General features: G+C 43.7%; 1 protein-coding gene across 2 annotated transcripts in view; it reads left to right on the top strand.

Annotated features, from left to right (window-relative positions):
- Positions 1–20,722, top strand: part of maml1 (mastermind-like transcriptional coactivator 1) — a 30,271-nt gene that overhangs the window by 1,408 nt on the left and 8,141 nt on the right. The window contains exons 2-3 of one of the 2 annotated variants that reach the window (XM_080008060.1): positions 15,176–16,513; positions 20,242–20,538. In XM_080008060.1, coding sequence (XP_079864186.1) covers positions 15,176–16,513; positions 20,242–20,538 — 1,635 coding nt within the window. Of the gene's footprint in view, positions 1–15,175; positions 16,514–20,238; positions 20,539–20,722 lie in introns of both variants that reach the window. The other variant, XM_080008059.1, reaches the window with a different exon arrangement.

The following is a 20,722-nucleotide window of genomic DNA, read 5'->3' as shown; positions in this document are numbered from 1 at the left end:
AATGAGGGTTAGAAGAACACTGAAGTCTTGAAAACGAGAGGGAAAACATACAAGAACACTTTAAACACAATAAACATTACAAATTACAAGTCCAAAAACAGCTCTGAGCGGAGAGGGAAAGAGGGGGCGGAGCTGGGGATCCGTTTCAGAAGACAGGGAACTGCACTCCTGTCAATTTTATTTATTTTATTATTTTTCCAAAAAAAAGGTCTGTCGGTCCACCGCCGATTGACGATTGAATGGAGAATCTGCCCTAACTCAGTGTGTATGTGTTTATATGGAGCACTATAACGGGGCTGTCCAGCTGCATTCTGTTTGAGGCCAGATTGTCTTTAAATGCAAAAGCATATCTTTATATTATTGAAATTATCTTTAAAAATTATAAACAGTTTCAATGTGAGGGGGAGGGTGGTTGCCTCCTTTAATTCTACAGGTGTGGTTGTGAAACACTGAAGCGTAATTAATTTCATGAGTATTTTCCGAGATCGAGCATCCTCAGCATTCTTAAAAAACACTAGAGGCTCCAATGACGTAGGCTTGAAATGATAAAATGTCGGGTTCTCTAAGGTCCTCTGGGAAATCAGAGGATTGCGCCATCCTGAAAGACCGTAAACTCTGCATGATTTAGACCTTCAGTCATCTCTCTATTTTGTAACATTTGATTCCAAAACCGGCAGATTAGTGGATCTGGTCAGCTGACCATTATCTGCTGACCTGTTGTTTGTGGTTCGGTAGTGTTTTTTTCTGGGTGCATTTTTTTTAATCCCCTTTACTCTCCTCCAAAAGACCCATAAATGACTGTGGCTTTGCATTCTTTCATAGCGTATTAAATGACGTGCCGCTCTCTTTCGAGTGGAGGAGGGTTTTGTTTTTGGCAATAGAACCAGAAAGTCTCAGGTGTTACAGAATAATTTGTCCGTAGCTCCGCTTGGACTGGAGAGACACTGGGAAGTGGCATGTGCAGCGTGCCAGCGGAGTCACCGGGTACTACACCACCGCCTACAGTTAAAAGTCCAACTGTGGGTATAAGAACTTATGGCATCTATGGGTCTCAGCCACGAGGTTCGGAGGCTCCCGTTGTTCCCCACGTGACAAAGAGTATACGTTTGTTTTTACTGATTCAAGGAGGACAATGTTTATTGTCTGATTCCTGATCTGAGAGGTTCTGAGGAGTCCAGTTGGAAACAGTTAAGCACTGTTAAACGGGGACAATGTGGAGCCCTGGGGGTGCAGCCTCCCTCCTACACACACACACACACTGAGCTGACTCATCTTTGGCTACCTTCAGCCACCATTAACATGCCTGACCTTTTAGCTCTGTGTGAAGTCACTACACTCCTGAAAGTTAATATTGGCACTAGGCTGGGTTAAGAAACAAACGATACCCTGATTCTTTACACTTCTAATGTTTCATTTTCTGAATCCATTATACAATTGTTATATAGACACTATGTAAGATATGCATTCATTTTCCGCTTCAATTAAATGCCATAGTAATCACAAATTAATTGAAATATTTTATTTCTGTATTGGAGTGAATTTGTTCTATGAAATGTTTTTATAATGCAGATGAGATAGAATACTGAAAATTTGTCCGATTCTCATTATATACAAAATGAAAAATCGTGTCATTGGCCATCCCCATCAGTACCGGATTGAATCTATCGAATTCAATCAAATCGAGTCATGTGATTCTGCTCATTACCCAACCCTAATTGACACTCCACTGCTTTCACCCCATTTATTTTAACAGCGAAGTTAAATCAATGTTGAAATGCAGCTAATTGTTCTATTTAACTTAAGCATCCCGGCTTTCCAGTGATTTTGACTCGTATTGAATAACCTAATGATGTCACACCGTGTTTAAAATCTACTGTAGATAGTCAAGCTTGAAGAATGCACGGCAACTAAAGGATGGAAAACACTTTTTCTCTCTGTGCCCTCTTTATACACACACACACACACTGTGTATTTAGTGTGTAAAAGTCTCCTGTGTTCTGCTGTGTGTGTGAATGAAGTCGTCTAAGGGTGTGTTCAAAAAGAAAAAGCGCTGCCTCGAGCTCTTTTTGTGCTGATATGAAAATAATCAGCTCACGCAATGTGCAGATTGTATCCATAACAACAGATCAGATGCTGCTTCGTATCCAACCCCATTTGCACTTTACTTCATCATGGTCATCTGATAAAAACTATCATCTGGGACTTTTTGAAAGGGTTTAGCCATTTTCCACTTTTGGAAGCACTCGCTCACTAGCGTTGTTCTGTGACTCAGCAAAATATAACTTGTTTTAAGCAAAAAGACCTGTTGAAAAGGTGTGTGTGTGTGTGTGTGTGTGTGTGTGTGTGTGTGTGTGTGTGTGTGTGTGTGTGTGTGTGTGTGTGTGTGTGTGTGTGTGTGTGTGTGTGTGTGTGTGTGTGTGTGTGTGTGTGTGTGTGTGTGTGTGTGTGAAGCCCCTGGCGCAAATCATCCACCACTTTGCTAACAGATCGCCAATATCCCCCTGTCTACTTCTGGTCCAGATGGTTGGTTGTGTTGATCAGCGGAGCGGCAGAGTTTGACTTTCTTTAGCGTAGAATTTTTGTCACTGTATCCTCATGAATACGCTTCATTGTTAATGCTGACATTTTGCATCAAGTTCTTTCCTCATTTGAACTTAAAAAAACTTCAAAAACATGCCTTGGGGACCTCAGAGACCTATATTACCTTGTGTAAAAAGGAGCATAATAGGTCGCCTTTAAGTGTTCTCTAGCAGCAACTGAACAGGTAAGCATGTATCATCTAGCTAATGAATCTCTGGTCACATGGTTTATTCGACCATGAGTAATGGGTTGTCTGCCAGAAAACAATGGAAATGCCAAAAGAGGGAGAGCTTTCATAGGGTCCTTTGAGACCTAGTCGAGTAACATTCCAATACATCCTGCTGGAGCGGTTCAGAGTTTAGTGGTTGACGGTGGAAGTTATATACTATTACAAAGGTTCCTTTTATATGTCCTTGGCCTTTAAGTACTGTTGAAACTCTTGGTTTTCTTCCGGATGCTCGACTGTGATGTGGAGCTTAATAGGGCTGCCCCCTGAAAGTCGACGAGGCGAATCATCGGTCGGAAACCTTACAGAGGCTTTCAGAAATGCACAGGGGTGACATAAATAAGTGGTATCTCTTCATAAATATATTTTTACATGTGTGAATCGTCCTCGTCCGAACATGGCTTTCCGTGCTCCCTGATCCTCGTGTTCCGTTTCTTCAAATAAAACAACTAAAAACAGAACGTGACACGACTCGTAGTGATGGGTTTTCTTAAGATTATAACAGTGCCACTACTCTTACCAATACAGCTTATCGATCCGGTACTTTAACAGTATTCTCATTGGTTCTTTTAAAAAAAAAAATTGATATTCTGATAAGAGCAAAATGCTGCTTGGACGAATATCTTTATCTTATTGCACGTTAGAAACAGGTTATATAGCCTAAATAAATAGAAAATTCATTTTCTGAATTCCTCCAATACCGTTAACAGTACAGGTAACGTCAAAACAAATTGATACTACCGTCTTAAATAATTTAGCCCGGGGCCCGTTTAATGCCGGGTGGGTACCCAACCCTCGTGCCCCCCCCCCTTTGGAATAGTCTGATATTTGCGTTGAACAGCCGAATCCGATTCGACTGGCAAAATTCTTGAGTCGGGTACAGTCCTAGAGCTTAAGCAGCACAAAAGGCTAATGTTAAAAACAAATGATCAAAGCCTTTGTCTGTGTCTTCACCAACAAAAGATGACTGACTGTGGTTCCATTGTGTTATGGTTAGTGCTGAATATGAAGCTGGTGGAACCACATTCTGTTTGTCCACTCAGGCGGTGGGGTTAAAAAATGTTTAGGTTAAAAAGGATGTTGCATTGTGTACTTTACAACAAATACACCTGACCAAAGCCCATCACTTGCTATCTTGCCAACTATAGTGTCCTTGACCAGAGTAGTAGTTTTCAGTTGGTGAGAGCAGTGACCTTATCCTTTTAGCTCTTGGTGTCAAGGAGATGGAAAAATACATTTTCAGTGTCTCCAGAGTAGAAATGGTTGTAACAATTAGCTCTGTTTTGGGACCAGCAGCAGGTGTAGCAGCGAACATGATAAAGCAGTATGCCACATTCATTGACAAATCAGTGGTGGCCCCCCACAAGTGAAATTTTGTTCAGACTTCGCCACCAGCCACAACATTTAAACCACTGAGAGGTGAAGAAAATAACATTGCTCATCTCATTCCCATTCCGTGGCCTGGTCTACTTTGACACATACCACCTACCTAAACATTGTTGCAGACCAAGTACATCCCTTTCTGGCAACGGTATTCCCTGATGGCAGTGGCCTCTTTCAGCATGATAATGCTTCCTGCTACCAGATCTCAATCCGATGGAGCATCTGTGAGATGTGCAGGAACAACAAGCCCGATCCATGGAGGCCCCACCTCGCAACTTCCAGGACTTAAAGGATCTGCTTCTAACGTCTTGGTGCCAGATACCACAGGACACCTTCAGAGCTCTTGTGGAGTCCATGCCTCCACGGGTCAGGGCGGTTTTAATGGCGCGAGGGGGGCCTACATGATATAAGGCAGGAGGTTTTTTTGTTGTGGCTGGCCGGTGTATATGATGTCTAACATGTACATATGCACATCACTTTTCAACATTTTTATCTGTGTTAATTGCTGGCACAAGTACTGTGTGATATTGTACTGAATGCTAGCCCTGAGTTATATTGACAATCTTATATCACAATATGTTTGATTACCAAGCTACCAAGCAATAATTGTAATGTATTGGGAATGACTATTGGTGCCTTCATAACATATTCACACGCATCACATATTTAAGAATTGGTCATTGGCAATGTGGATATTGTGACCAAGCAGATAGACGCATTGTTTAGAACAGTCTGTGAATTTAGAAATTGCATTACTTTACTCTGTAATGCTCCTTAAAGGCAACATTTAATTATTTCACAATACTGTGATAGACAAAATACCTGATGATATTAAGTCACGTAAATTGATCAGCCCGAGGAATACAATTGTGAATATTTACAAATTTCAATAAATAATAAATGTCAATAGTCAAAATGAATTGTAAGCAGAAGATGTAACTTGTATCTTCTGATATAGGCTAAAGTACTTTAGGGAGTTTTATTTGAAAACTACAATTTTGCTGTCATGTCATAGTTTACATAAGGATATATTAGGTTTAACACTCTAAGTCTCATCTAAGCAGGTGTAAAAGTTGTCACGATTGAGACTAAAGTTCTCGGTTAATTGTCTTATTGCAATTAACAGTTTGTCATTTGCCGTTTCACATTGGAACATACAAGAAATAAAATTTCTGTATATCTTAGTCTATCAACAGGACAGATATGACAAACAATAACTTAAATAAACCAAAGCTATTAATGAAATGCATAAAGAAATGACAATGACTATAATCACAGTAATGTACCGCCGAAACAGGCCAGACTGTCGTCATTCACTACCAGCCAAACCTGCTCATCACAAGCTCATTTGATTCAAGACAAACACTCAATGTATGAAGCGTTTCGCCTCTCACTACGCGGTTATTGTAAATGTGTTTGTCCAATTTAATAAAAATGTTTTCCGTTGGTCAATTGTGAATGCAACAAAAGGTGCAATTGAAAGGCATAGTTTGAAAAAAAAATAATAAAGTGAATATTACGCGACAGGTCAGTTATTCAGCCCTATTGCGTTGTACAAGAATTTAAAACTGGGTTTAAACATTGAAATTAAGCATCAAATTACCTTTACTTTATGTCTATAAATTATTTCCCATGTAACTTTCCTCTGAACAGTTGAACGCACTGCCGCACTTGAGGCCCGTTGGTTCATGCATCAACGCGGTCTCTTTGGCATTATATTGCCTCATAAAGCAAGAAATATGTTCTCATTTGAACTGGCACAAAAGAACCGCTCCAAAAGCATTAACGTCTAGACAGCCAAGTTTTTGTTTTTTCCACACGGGAACCTTTTTTCCTCAACTAAACTGACCCAAACACATGGAATTTGTGTTGGGATTGTGGCAACATTTCCAATGTTGGTTTAAATTTCCTTGAAATTTGGATGGAACTGGTGATTGTGAACTTTCAGTTCAAATAATCTTGCATGTGTAGTAATTGCAATAGCTATTAGAGTTACCTCTATTCAGGCCACACAATTAGATGTTTGTTTGATTGTTGTTCCTAAAGCCAATAACTTTTGTTTTATCAAACATTTATATTTATACCAGAAGACTTAGATAGTATGTATTTCATGTTGATCCTAGGAAAATAATACATATCTGATGCTGGTGTTGACAGAATATCATGTCCACTTGCTTGTACATCACACCTAACAAGAGAGGTTTAAACAAACAGCTGCATATCAAAAGGTTGCATTACTTTGCCAAACCAAACAGTTATTATATTATCAACGTCACTTCACATTGTTATCTTAGTAAAGCCATATTTGAATACAAACCAATAGGTGAGGGTGGCAGTTGCTCGGGAGGTAGAGTGGTCACCCTCCAGCATAGGAGAATAATTTGAGGTTCACAAAGAAAAAAATATCCTGCCATTTTCTAGCTCCACCCGTGCACTCATCCAGCCGATTTCACTCCCACATGGTTTACTCAAAATCCCGGAGTGCAGTTTTACTTTATAAACCTGAATTCTCCACCTCCTATTTTCTGGGGACTCTCTTTTAATGCTTTTGTAATGGTGTACTACATGCTTCATCTACTATTGTACAATGTACTTTCAAATTTTGAGTAAAAATAATGACTGCTTCTCGGACATACCGCATTGTCATATAGCTGCTTCACTTCCTTTCACCCCGTTAAGTAAGTGACGACACGGCAGAGAAAAATTTACCGGACTCTTGCCCTCACAGTGCATTGTTGGATACTTTGGCAGCGTAGTGTGCAGCGTTTGCATATGACTATATTTAACGGTAGTTGGTCATCCTGGGTCTTTTCGCATACGACTAGACTATGTTTGGGACAGGCTAAACACTTAATTTAATGTCCTAAACAGTATGGTGGTTGGCCATTTTGGGAACAGCATGTGTTTGTATGTGTGCGTGGTAGAAAAAGTGGGATGACTCCTTGTTCTTTAGGCCTTGGGAAGGAGGGAAGGAATCCAGCCTCCACCCCCAACAGACACACAAACACAGCCTCAGCACTGGCTCTTTTGTTGTGGGGCCTCTGCCCCCTCCCACTCTATACACATGATAATGAGCTAGATGTGGCTTGGAGTATGTGCTAGTCTGTGGTAGCACTGATGGATACTGTGGGGGGAAAACACAGAGTAGTATTTCAGGTCTCTGAAGTTACAGAGTCATTCACCAGCATTCTCCTCTCTCAGGGTTGGGGGGTGGGCAGAAGTAATACAAGGGGAAAGAGGAACCTTTATGTCTTCACCTCTTTCTAGTTTCCTAGCTTTGCCCTGATAGGGACAGGAGATTAAAGACATGCAATGCAGCATGGGTATTTTCTCTATTTGCATTACACTTTGCCATTGAACAGACTTGCAAGAGCTACACTTGGCAGCAGAACCTGAACAGATCAGTCATGGTCAGCAAAGTATTCAGTAAGAACAAGTGACATTAGTAGTAAGTGAGTGAAAACGCCCCCTCCCTTCTGGACAGCACATCCATTGTCAAGGCAGAGTTTGAAATTTCTCAAATTAACCTTCACTATTACTACACTACATTTAGCAGACGCTTTTATCTAAAGCGACTTACAATTATTCAAACACCGACGGACGCAGCCATCAGGGGTTAAGTGTCTTGCTCAAGGACACTACAGCATGCTAGCAGGAGGAGCCAGCAACCTTTAGATTACTAGACGACCCGCTCTACCTCCCCTCCCTACCTACCTCACACTATGTTGTAGTTTCTATCATGAAGTGGTTGTTGGCATGAATAAAAAAAAAAATGTACTTCTTTACATTATATGTTCCATGTACAGTATTGCGTTGAAGTTTTAGATGTTGGTGATGATGATGAAGATGTTGGTGCGTTAAAAGACAGGAATATCCAGGTATCACGCCATCATCTGAATCCAACATCAGAAGTTATTGACTTTTTTTCCGCATGGGGGACCAGGAAATGTTTTGCCCGTGGCAATTGCTCCTTGGGGAGCACAGTGGAGAACCCCCCACGCGCCACGCCGGGCTCCGAGCCACTCCAGTACTGCCACAAGCTGGTCTCTGAACCGGAGGAGCGTCCCCGCTCATCACCGCTGAACGACCGGTACACTCCATGCTGCTTCTACTGCAGTGTTGGATCGTTCAGAAACGATCAGATTCTTTTGAACGGCTCAAAATACATATACATAATTCTTTATTATTATTTTCTATTAATCAAGTTTTACAGTTTTATGTTCAAGACATTTTGTCACATACATACACATATGGTCGTACATATATGCGGTGAAATGTCATGACACCCGGTGATTACGCACAAGCTCTATAAGCTTGAAAAATACTGTGCGTAATCGACATGCGGTGCTCGCGCAGGCGGCCGCAAGGGGCGGCGCCACATTCGCGATTCTGGGTTCTATAATTATATAATAGGATTAATTGTCTGTGTTGTGTTAAATATACATCTAAATCCTCCTAAATGAAACTTTACCATAACTTACCTCCAGTACTCACCTCACAGAGTAGAAATCCTAACAACACAGGGAAATGAACATTTTCAGACAAGTGAACCCGGATAGTGAGTGCAGACCTCCACCAAATAAGCGATGCATAAAGTGTTGCAAGTGCAGTTTAAACTGTTATGTTGAAATGATCTCCTGGTTTAAATTTTGTTATGTTGTTCGTTTAAGTTGCTGTCTCCTCTACTGTTTTATCACACTGGGACCATGACACGCCCCGTTTTGGGTGTGTTTGTGACACACCAGGAAAAATAAATAAAAAAGAACAGCATTTCTCCTAGCAATGGGAAAGGCGCCAATCACCTTAACTTAGATGGTTTACGCTGGTTTAAAAAAAACATCCGGGTAAATCCGCAAATTTTGTTGTAAAAAATGCTCAAACAGCATTTGGCCATCTGCCATCACGCAGTAGCAACATATGGTGAGAATGAATGACAGTTCACATCTTAAATTATGCAACAAATTTTTTTTTTTTTTTTTTTTTTTTTGTTAACCTGTGCTGTCAGCATGCTGGGCATATAACACAGTATTTGTATGCCATTGCATTCAGGACAGAGTTAATCTGCAAGTGGAGTTCAAGTTCTTAACCTGTAATGCAACTCTTTATTAATTCTTAAATCATCAAGAACTACTGCAATAACTCCTGTGGACGACCTGTAGAATGACAAGAGCACAGTTTTTGGTTATGGCGAACCACCACCAACCCCCCTCTTTGGAGAACTATTTATCATGTTTGGGTCTATAAACAACTGATCACCACTCCAAGAGGGGGAGAATCACCACGGTGAGACAAATAAACATAGAAACAAACAACATTTCCACAAAAACATGAACATTGGACGACATGTATTGAAAAACCGTGAATTAGGTCCAGGAAAACTGGAACTACAACTGGTCACATGGCCTCTTCCGGTCATAGTTATTGCAGCAAATGAGGGAGGAAAGGAGAGGAATGCAACCAGGAGGGTGCTGAGGTGCACTTGAAGGGGTACCTGCCGTGTGTGTGTGTGTGTGTGTGTGTGTGTGTGTGTGTGTGTGTGTGTGTGTGTGTGTGTGTGTGTGTGTGTGTGTGTGTGTGTGTGTGTGTGTGTGTGTGTGTGTGTGTGTGTGTGTGTGTGTGTGTGTGTGTGTGTGAGTGAGAAAGAAAGATGTCCACCGGTGAGTGTACATGATTTATCCCCATTGGTGTAGAAGGTCGGTAATATGTTGCGGCGCCTCCAAGCAGCGGAAGGGGCCCCGAAGCCCCCCCCCTAACTCCGTAGCCCTGTGGACACCCTACGGCTGCAGGAAATCCCCGAGTCTCCTGCCCTGCGGCCACAGAAGACCCCCGGGCCCCCAGAGAAGCCAGAGGGCCGTGGAGCAACCCCCTCACCCAGCCCCGAGGAGCATGACCCAGTCCCAGGGAGCACGAGGAGACTTGCACCCCAGGGGCGCACACATATAACCAACCCCCGGGTGGTTATAAGCCGCAGCCGCCAGCACAGAACCTGGGCCATGGACCGCGGGCCCGAATCCCGGCACATCGGCGAAACACCGACACGTGCTGTTGGTAATTGCAGTTAAAATTGCGGGGTTGGGGGTGCGAGTCCTTCAGGCAAGTCGAACCCGAATCACTCGCATCCCTCCTGTCCCGCAGACCCTGGTCCGATGGAGTGTTGTTCGGAGTAGGATTGGTGTGTATGTGTTCTAAGTTAATGTGACTGGGATTAATATTTTGGGACGGACGAAAAGCATGCTTGGGCAGGGGTGTGACAGGCAAGATGGCAGCTGCCCGCCGCATCCCCACCCACATAGCCTGCACCCCGCCCGTCCTGCAAGCCCTCGGTCTATTGTGTGGTGTATGTGCTGAGTATGAGTTTTGGCACTGGGAGAGATAGGCGAGTCGCGACAGGATCAATCCAGGGGTGCAGCAGGCCGGGGAGCAACCGCGCAGACCCCCTCCCCCCGGACCCCGCTGCGCCCCAGTGTGCCCACCTCCCACACCTGGTGGCAGCCAACCTACAGCTATCAGCGAAGGGCGCAGAGCGCCCGCCATGCGCCTCCGCCATGTCGGAGCAGCTCTGTGCCCCCATCAGGCCCCTGGTCAGCCCCCAGCCGCCGAGCATGCGGACTACAGAACAGAGGGCGGCAGACGGCACCCCCACCCACAGCCCGACCCCAAGCGACGAGCTCCCCGCGCACCGAGAGTGTCAGAGGGCAGGTACCCCGGCAGCCCGGTGTGATGGCAGGAGACCGCCCCCCACGAAAGAGGCCACATGGTGAGCCCTGTGCCTAGCACAGCCAGCCAGGTTCAGGACTCAGGTTGACAGGACCAGACTGAACGCCTAACCAGCCCCGACACGACGGGCCACCCTGGGGGGCACCGTATTAAAGGAAAAGGCTTACAGTTCGGAACTGTGGTTGCTTGATACCACGGTATACCGTTACATCCCTAATCCGGTCACAAGTGGACAGCTTTAAGTTTGTCTGTTTACACCTGTCTCCAGAAACCACTTGTGATCTTACTTGTGTAGGAAATGAAAAACATTAACCTAACTCTAAGAATGGAGTGGCGTTTTTTCTTTTTCTACTCCTGACCGTAGTGCGCCGGTTTTCCTGCGTTTTAATTTAAGATCTATTTGTTTTCGTTTGTTTCTACTTGTATGAAACAAACATTTTAAACTCACTATCACGTACAGTGGATTGTAATGGAGAGAGCGCAATCTGGGATCCACTGCGTGCTCCCGTGTGTCCAAATAAAACAGAAAAAAAAGTTTTGTTATTTGCGATGTCTTTTTTTTTTCTTCCGTTTCCTAATTGACTGAAACTAAAAAGACCTCCCCGTTGCTTTCCCTTGCTATAGAAACTGGATGAATTTTTTTGTTTTTGAGTACGTAGTTATGCTTAACAGAGGGCGTCATATGAGTAAGCAGTCTTTAACGTGGGCCAAAACACATTCATGCTGCACTGCTAAAAGAATTTGGCCATAATTAGCCCAGATCACCCCGGACGTGGTTTGTGCGATCGTATCTCAATGTGTCCTCAACGGTTTGGGTGCATTTACATCTGGCATTTGAGCTGTCCATTTGTGATCGGATCTCCAAAGACACACGTTAATGCCAGGTCTAAAGAGGGTCTGTGACTCACTGCTGACAGTCGTCTTACTGTTTTAATTTCTTTTTACACTCCTTCCTTTCCTTGCAGCCAAACAACAGCAGGACTCGTTGTGATTCGGGTCAAACTAGCGTTGTTTACACAGGGCTCTATCTTTTTCTACATAATGAAAGTATTGTTCTGTGCCGGCACACAGATACGCACACACTAGTACATGTACATCAAACATGATAAACCATCTAGTGCAGAGTGCACATGGTTTGTTTCGACCTTCCCTGTATAGCCCAATTGATAGGCCTGACACCAACACGTGCGTTCATATGCTCACTTAAGTTCAGATCTTGTTTCCGATAAGGCAGTATTCCCAATATTACAGCTGTCATGTAAACACTTTTGTTACTCTTTGGTATTATCTTATCCGAAATTCCCCAGAGTCATTCTTAACGGACCTAGATTATTTGATCCTCTTTCTTTTGACTGTAGCATGAATCATGTGAATCATATTTCTTCTGGTTTATTCTGAGCATTCACCAAAAGGTCAGACTCAACCACAAGCGATTGACCCGGAAAACAGCTGCCTCACCAGTTGAGCGTGTTTTAACGGTAGCAGGTAGCCACACTTTTGGAGTGATGATGGAGCAATGTTAATCCTCTATTGGATGAAAGATCTGAGTAGTTTTAAATTCTGGGCCATGTGCGGGGACCATTTCTAAAAGTTTGTGTCAGCCCCTGATTTATTCAAGATATCTTCTGGTTATTCACTTCACTCTTGATTAATTGGTAAATGTAAACGCACTGGCCGAGTTCAAACTTCCATTCTCAGGTGTATTTTGAATCTGGGAGCTGATGTCTGTTTTTGGTACCAACAGATCTTTGAGGCCTGTGTGAGGGCTCCATGGCTGATCCATCCTGTTGCATGCAGATGGCTCTCATCTGAGGACTTGTTTGTTATGTAAAGCTGCCTGAAGCACAGGGCTATTAAAGGCATCGGCTCAAAGGAACCACAGAAATCCTGCGATGCACAATCGCTCCCTTGGCATTCACATCATGGCTGTAACTAACTATTGTTTTCATAAGCCATTAAGTTGCTTGTTTTTTCAGTGACTTGATCTATCTCTGTAATCAACCACCAGACATCGTAAAAATTGCTAAATCTTCACACCCACCTATGAGTCGAAAATGAAATATATTCATGTAAAATGGTGTAAATGTTAAATGGATACACCATAAAATGATTATCCTATTAAAAATTGTATTTCGTCTTTTTGTTGACCGATTATTCACCCCAGTGTTGTGTGAATGGACAATCAAACATTAAAATGTGGAAGTGTAGCGTATCTATTGTATTAAGGAAAGAAAACCTTAGTGACAGTGTAAATTACAGCTTTTCTCACAGTAACCAAGTTTCATAGGGTGGTAGCTTGTTAAAGATATTATGGCTTTAATGGAATAATATACTTATGCTTATGCTATCCTTTTTACACAAGTTAATAAAGGTCTCGGAGGTCTCATAAAAAAAAAAGAAATTAGCAAATTTTTTTCTGAAAATACCACTTAGATTATGCATTCTAGTCATTCTAAACATGCCTCTTAATCCATCGTGTTCCTGACACTCTGTTTAAATGGGAGGAGTCACCATCCCGAGACCCTGAGCTAATGGGATTTGAGCTTTACTCCGGCTTCTTTTGAATTTAGTCTGTAAACGTTCACTGATTTCGCCTTATCAGTCCACCAAATTCAAGTTTCTGAACAAATTTCAGGTGAAAAATAAGGAATCCAGCTGCTGAATCTTCACTCATATTAGATCTACAAGGCCTCATTTAGAAGTTTGTTCCCACTTTCACCGCTGTGTCTGGAGCAGCTTGGAGCACTGTGGGATACTGTTGGGCTTGAGGCTTTTTTTGTTTGTTGCTATTATGGAAACATCTGAAAATAAATAAATCTATGGTTTTGTTTGGACGTAGAGCGGATCGTAGATCGTGCACCACAGCCTACAGCTTAGTCAAACTAACGTGGACACACAAAGAAACACACGGCAAATACTTACATTTCCTTCGTCTGCAGTTTGGTCACGAACACTTGGTGTTAATTCCTCTTTCTTTTAAAAGATGTGTGCTGCTCTGTAAGCCAACAGAGCCCATGCTTAGCTCCTTGCTTTGATGCTAGCCGGTCCGGTCGCACCATGAGTGGAGTTACTCAGATGGAGGGCGGTTCTAATTGTAATGTGTCTTAATGATACGTAGTACTGAGACACAAAGCTCAGAGCCTTGTTTTAGGACATGTTTTCTGAAACAGACAGCTCACAAAACTGATTGGGTTGTGTTGTTTCTCACTCTTTTTGTGTGTGTTAGTAGGCCCATCAGAGACCCAAATGTATGTGCACAAGCACTGAAAAAGTGAGTTTTGCATAATGGGTCCCCTTTCAGCTATAATTGTACCTAACAGAGCTAATTTTTACTTTTCTGTTACAGCCCTAAAAAGAGCTGTTATAGCAGCTTTATCCGTCTGGTCAATTATTACCTTGTAGTGATCTTATAAGATTATATTTAAATCATATTCAAATATTCACATTACCATGTTCGTATTCATTTTTTTTTTTTTTTGTCATATTGATAATTGGTACAGAAAAAAGATTGACTAACACTTTTCATTATTATTATTTTTTTTTTTACTGCTGTAAGCAAAGTATTACTATCTGGCCACAGGTCAAAAGTCACGCTGAACTACAGAACGCACACTGATGACTGAGAATTGGTGTAAAACCTGACTGTTGCTGTTATATTGGAACAAATTTGTGTTATGTGTAGGTGTGGCTCATGTACCAGCTGCATTACATTTGATCAAACTGCCTAGTATTACTGTTCTATTAACTGTATCTAACACTAAAAATAACTAATTATTTCAGAGCTCATATAGTGAGAAATTTTAAGTTGTATGTTGTCATTAATTAATCTTGTAAAAGTTTATGTTAAATTATATCACAATTTCATAGCTAAACTGATAAGATAAGAAGTTTCCAAGTAACCAAAAAACAACCTGGAATGTGCACTGAGATAAGCTAGAGCTTAAGTTTGAACTACCGCTTAAATAATAATACTGCAGATGATTAATTGAGCTGCAGAGTCATAAGGACATGATGAACATTTACAGTTCAGCTGAGTCGGTGATGAACGACAGTACAAAGGAAAGAGTTTTGCAGAATTTTTATTTCTGGCCACATAAATTTGTGCGCACCTGCAGCTTTTCAAAATAAGTTTAAATATTTTTGTCAAGGTATGCCACGATTGAGCCTGGAAAAAGGGCATCTCAAAACGTGGTTATGAAGAGATGTTTTTCTGGTAACAACTAGGCCTTTGTTACTCATTTATTTATTTCTTTATTTATTTTCTTCCAGTTGCAGGAGACCGTCAAGAGGAAGCTGGAGAGTGCCAGCTCGCCTCTGGGCAGAGAGCAGGTCAATGGCTTCAACGAAGGATTCCCCCCTTCCATGAAAGCCTGTCTGGACAACGGCACGGCCAACGGCGGCCTCCCTCCCCACTCTCCCCTGGACAGCAAACTGGGGATAGGGGATGCCCTGGCATCCAATGGGAGCCATGCTCCCGGCGGTGAGCCGGGTGATGGCGTCCGCTCAGAGAAGGATTTCCGTCTGAAGGAGATGAAGCAGGAACCAGACGACATCCTTCCCTGCATGCTGCCCTCAGGGGGAGGTGGCAGCAGCAGCCTTTTCCTTGACCTCAACCTGAATGAGCAGGAGTGGACTGAGCTGATGGACGAGTTGAACCGTGCCGTGGCGTACGAGGACATCCAGGACATCTTCAATGATGGTTTCGAAGACCGCAAGGACCCTGACCTGGCCCCCAGTCCAGCCGGGGCTGTGGGCACCGCTGGTGGAGGAGGCCAGGTACCTCCAAGCCAGGTCCTCCTGCCTCCAGATTTGGCCAGTGTCAAAACTGAATTCTCACCTGCCTCGGCCGCCTTTGACCAGGACTCGTGCACTGGCTCCCCCCATGTCAGGCCCACCTCCTCTGGCCCACCACCGCTGCCCAACAACTCCCCCATTGTTACCTCCTCTGCCTCCTCCCCCGCCCTGACCCAGCAGGCTCCTCCCACCAGACAGCTCCTCCCCCCTGGCCCCCCCCAGGTCTCGAAAGACCTCTCCCCCGCCCAACAGCTCCAACAGCTGGCTGCTCAGCAGCAGAGAGCGCAACACCTCCACAACCAGCTGCAGCAGAAGCAACAGCAACAGCAGGCTAAATTCCACCCCCACCCGCCTTCGTGGCCCCAGTCGGCAAAATCCTCTCAAAGCCCACTAGGGGGAGCTTTTGGCATGGACAAGCCCAGCAGCCCCTCACTATATCCCAATGACTTCAACCCCAATGCCCCCAAACAGCTGCTGATGCCTGGCCAGCCGAATAAGGGTTCGCCCAAAGCCGGCGCTGGGGGCTACATGCCGGGCCCCGGTGGCCACCCCAACATGCTGAGTCACCCGGCCCCGGGGGCCCCTCTCGGTCATCCCCCCACTGTTGGAAGCCAGCCGCCTTCGTCCATGCTCAACTACAACAACACCAAACCCCTGTCCCACTTTGAGGCTGGCACTCCCGGGCAGGGGGCCCCTCGAGGACCCCCCAACACTCAGAGCCAGAACAAGACGGCCCCGCTGACCTTCCTACGGCAGCCGCAGAACAAGCAGAAGCCCGGCATGCCCTTCCGCCCCCATCTGCCCCACACACAGGTAGGAAAGTTCATTTAGCTCTGTAGCTTATTTAGCCATGCACGGCTGTTCGCAAATAATACTCTCCTCTACTCAAGGAGGTCATATGTAAGGCACAAGTTCGTTCAAAGGTTCCTAAATTTCATGATCTGGCGAAATGGATCTAAAAAAAGAAAAAATATATTATTTTATTTTTATTTTTTGAACGCCACATCGGCTCTCCCGGTCTTTCATCTCCTGGTTGCTTGTCTTGCAAAGCAACACTATGCGGTCCAAATAACACAACCCAAATTTTCACAAATTTCTGCTCCAAACGATATTGATCAAACCAGAAAGAGGTCTGAAACATCCCGGTGCTAACGAAACCCCAACCATGACTTTTCCGACTGTGATCGTCGTGTTTAATAATTTTAGCCCGAAAGACGCCAAGATTGAAGGAAAAAAAAAAAAATCGCAGTAATAACAATAGGGGTAACGGGGTCCAGTTTACTCATGTTAGGTACATATTCGTTTCACAGGTTCTCTGAAACGCAGCACCGTTTTCCCGAGTTAAGATTGAACGGCGCATCGGCTTCCCCTGTCTGTCTGTTCGTAGTTGCTTGTCTCGCGGAGCAACCACTACGCGGTCTAAATAGCGCAACCCTCGTATCGCGAATGAGCACCCCGAGACAGAACCAGAGCAGGCTTGTATAACGTTGACTCATGATCTTACAAAGCGGCCCGCTCCTGAAACTAATCAAATTGCCTCAACGTTCTCATCTCCAATTTTGCAACATAAATTTATACCGTGGGCAAGGTATTACAGGGAAAGGCTTAGGCTTTTTAGCTTATGGATTATGCTAAGGCTTATGGTTCAGAATCGCGGTTGCTTCATAACGCTGTTTACTATTACATCGTAATTAACGATTGTTCCTCATGCAGTGTGGACCCAAAAAAAGGGACGGTTCCTCCAAAGTTTGTTTGAACTTCCTGTGGTGCGAAAAAGCCTTCTGTGAGCAATGTTTTCAGGGTTTTGTGAAACGCAGCACGGGTGACAATTTTCCGAGTTTCCTTGAAACGCAGCATCTGTTCTGGTTGTCTGTCTACGAGTAGCAAGCGCTATGCAGTCCACAAGGCGCAAGTCAGTGGATGGGAATGACTTCAGAGCGACTAAGCTTGGACTTGTATAACTTGGGAAGATGATCTCACAAAGTGCCCCGCTCCGCAAACTAATCAAAACGCGCCAACGTTCTTCTACTTCCGGTAAAATGCAACAGTTTGTCACTAATTTCTGCTCCAAATGTACATCGGTATTGAGCAAACCCGAACAACAAACGTCTGAAATGTCCTGTTTTAACCAGACTGCAGCCATGTGTGTACAGCGGTTGCTGTGTTTCAGATACTTTTAGCCCGAAAAATGCCAAGAAGATTAATAATGATAAAAACCAGAGAAATAGCTAATAATAATAATAATAATAATAATAATAATGGATTAGTATTTGTTTCCAACCACTCAGCTCTTTGAAATGTAGGTCTGCTTTGTCTGGTTGCTCTGTTTTCCTTCGGCTTGAGATGTTTTTAGAGTCGCCCCAGGGTCTCTCCAGCTCACTCTGTTTTTATGTCTTCTTTATTTAGTTTGTATCATTTGATGTGCCACACCCCATCAGCCTACCGGGAATTAGTCCCTCTTAGCTACTTAGCAATCAAAATTGAATCGCCCTTCTTAGGAGCACTAGTGGATTCTGGTTTTAGTATCGGATATTGTCAGGGCTATTCCATATGCCGTTTCCGATTATTCATAGAATGAATGAGTTTTTCGGCGAGTTGTTGTCCTTTGTTGGATTCCGTGTAAAGCCGACTTGAGAGATGGATGGACCTTGTCGGGTTCGAACTGGACCTCAGGCTGCAGTCTGGTTCTGAGGAGCCAGCACCAGCCTCTCTTGAGGGAGGCCTTTTGTCCTCCAGACCCTCCTCCTCTGTGCGCGTGTGTGTGGTTGTCAGGCAGCTGGTTGCTTAGGAGCTGCCGTGCTAGCTCATTGGGGGGGGTTTAGTGACAAAGCAGCCTTTCATTTAGCCTCCTTCCCCTTTCTCTTTGCTTTGCTCTCCCTGTCTGTCTCTCTGTTGCTGTCTATCTGTGTCCTTCTCTCTCTTTTGCTGTCTGTCTCTCACTTTCTCTGTTTATCTGAAATTCAAAGCTCTTCATTGACATGATAGGGACTAGGGCTGTCAAACGATGGTTCGATATTTGAATGCTACTAGAATTGTTAAAAAATGTAAGCTTCACCAACAAGCCACCAAAGATTAATGGATCGAGATGAGTTTTAGAGTAAGACGCTTTGTGATGTCATCATCACACTGTACTATAAATGTGCAGATTATGGCTCTAAATATCCATTGACATCGGGCGTGGTGTAGAGTCCATCGCTCCCTAGTTGTTAGAGATTAAAACTAGCCATGTATGTGTGGGTTTATGTACCGTCTTACCTGGTTGATGTCTGTGGAGCTGTTCGATTAATATTTTATCTTATGGTCTTTTTGTAAATGAAGACATTTTATTTCGATATAACCCCGTGTTAGATGCGGCCTTGTGGTCTCCCTTACTTTGCCGGGTAAGCAAAAAAACATTCATCCACAGAAACCTGTCGCCACGTCGACTCCATCCGACTGTGGTAATGAATGATGCGTTCATGTAGGATTAGAGGGGTACTAGTACTAGGAATGTGTCAGAAAAATAGAACCCGTGAAATTGTAATTAGTCACAAGACATTAACGTTTTTCGGATTTGATGAAAATGTAACCTCTCTGAAATTTAATCCACAGAAACGTCACCACTAAAATTACGTAAATTCGCTTTGCTTATTAAGCCCACGATGTAAATACGTTGTAATTGCCCCACGCGACACCAAACGTCAACTTGCATGGCTGATAGATAGATAGATAGATAGATTGATAGACCTAACATGGAAAACTGGACCCGTGTATTGCTGCCTGCATCTATATTTACTTATTGCTTTTACTTATTTGCTTTTACAGACCATATATTGACTTGTAGTAAAGGAGCATAATAGGTCCCCTTTAAACTAAAATGTGACTATTCCAATATACCTCTTCAGTGAACATGCTTTCTTCTCTCTTATTTCCAAAGTCGTGTTTATCATTTCCACGGAGCGCTGTGAGGAAACCATAAAGCCACCCGGTTGTCTTTACAACAGCGGCGCAAAAGCTGTTTATTGCCCCTTTAATGAATGAAAAAAATTACAATATTGAGACTCAGAGGTTTCTGTCGTTTTCCTCCGTGTTGCTCTCTTTTTGTTTCAGTCAAGTTTCTCTCTCACTTTTACTCCCAGCTGTCTTGGCCTGTGTATTTTGGGTGCTCCCCTCTAATCCTCTCTATTTAAATATAGTAGCTGCTGCTCACCCACTTCTGCACCCACCACCCCCATCTATTCTGTAGTTATAGTTCCACTTTAGTCCTGTTAAGCGGCTAGTTTTCCATTCCTCTGAGAGAGAAGAGAGGGAAGAAAGAGGGAGGTTAGCCGACCAGGTTAGTGATGAACGTAGAGAATCTGGAGAATCTCACATGAAAAGACAATAGGCATAACAGACAATAGGGATAATCAATCATAAAGACATATCAACCAGCCATCATGTCTAGTCTTGTATCACTAGATATTTCACCTAACTCTACCTAAAGCTAAACCATATGCAATTTTGTCTTTGTACTCCGCCCTCTAGTGGACAACTTCATCAACTATACTGTTTCTCAGCAGGACCAGAGCGCGTACCCTGCGGCACCTCACGGCTCAGGCCCGGCCAGCGCCATGGCTAACATGCAGGGGGGCAACGCTTTGACGGGTAACCACGCCAACGCTGCCTACATGAGCAGCCAGGCAGCTGTAGCTGCAGCTCTGAAACAACAGCATCAGCAACAGCATCAACAACAGCACCAGCAACAGCATCAACATCAGCAACAACAACAACAACAACAACAACAACAACATCATCAGCAGATGCTGGAGCAGCAGAAGCAATACCTGCTGGGGCAGAGGCAGATGATGGTTGAACAGGTACGGACCCAGGCTGGTTCCCAAACCGTGGTCTGATGGGCACTGTTGGGACAAAGTATGCGTATTCATTACCAAATTAGGAGTGTAAATAACCTCATAATGCAGAATTCTGAAGTTAAAGACAACAAATAGTTGAGATTTGGTTAGTCGGCATGTTATGCCACTATCATCATATGTGCTTATT

Source organism: Zeus faber, assembly GCF_960531495.2.
Source record: "Zeus faber genome assembly, chromosome: 10".
In the NCBI taxonomy this organism is placed as follows: Eukaryota; Metazoa; Chordata; class Actinopteri; order Zeiformes; family Zeidae; genus Zeus; species Zeus faber.
This window is presented reverse-complemented; position numbering and strand designations above follow the sequence as displayed.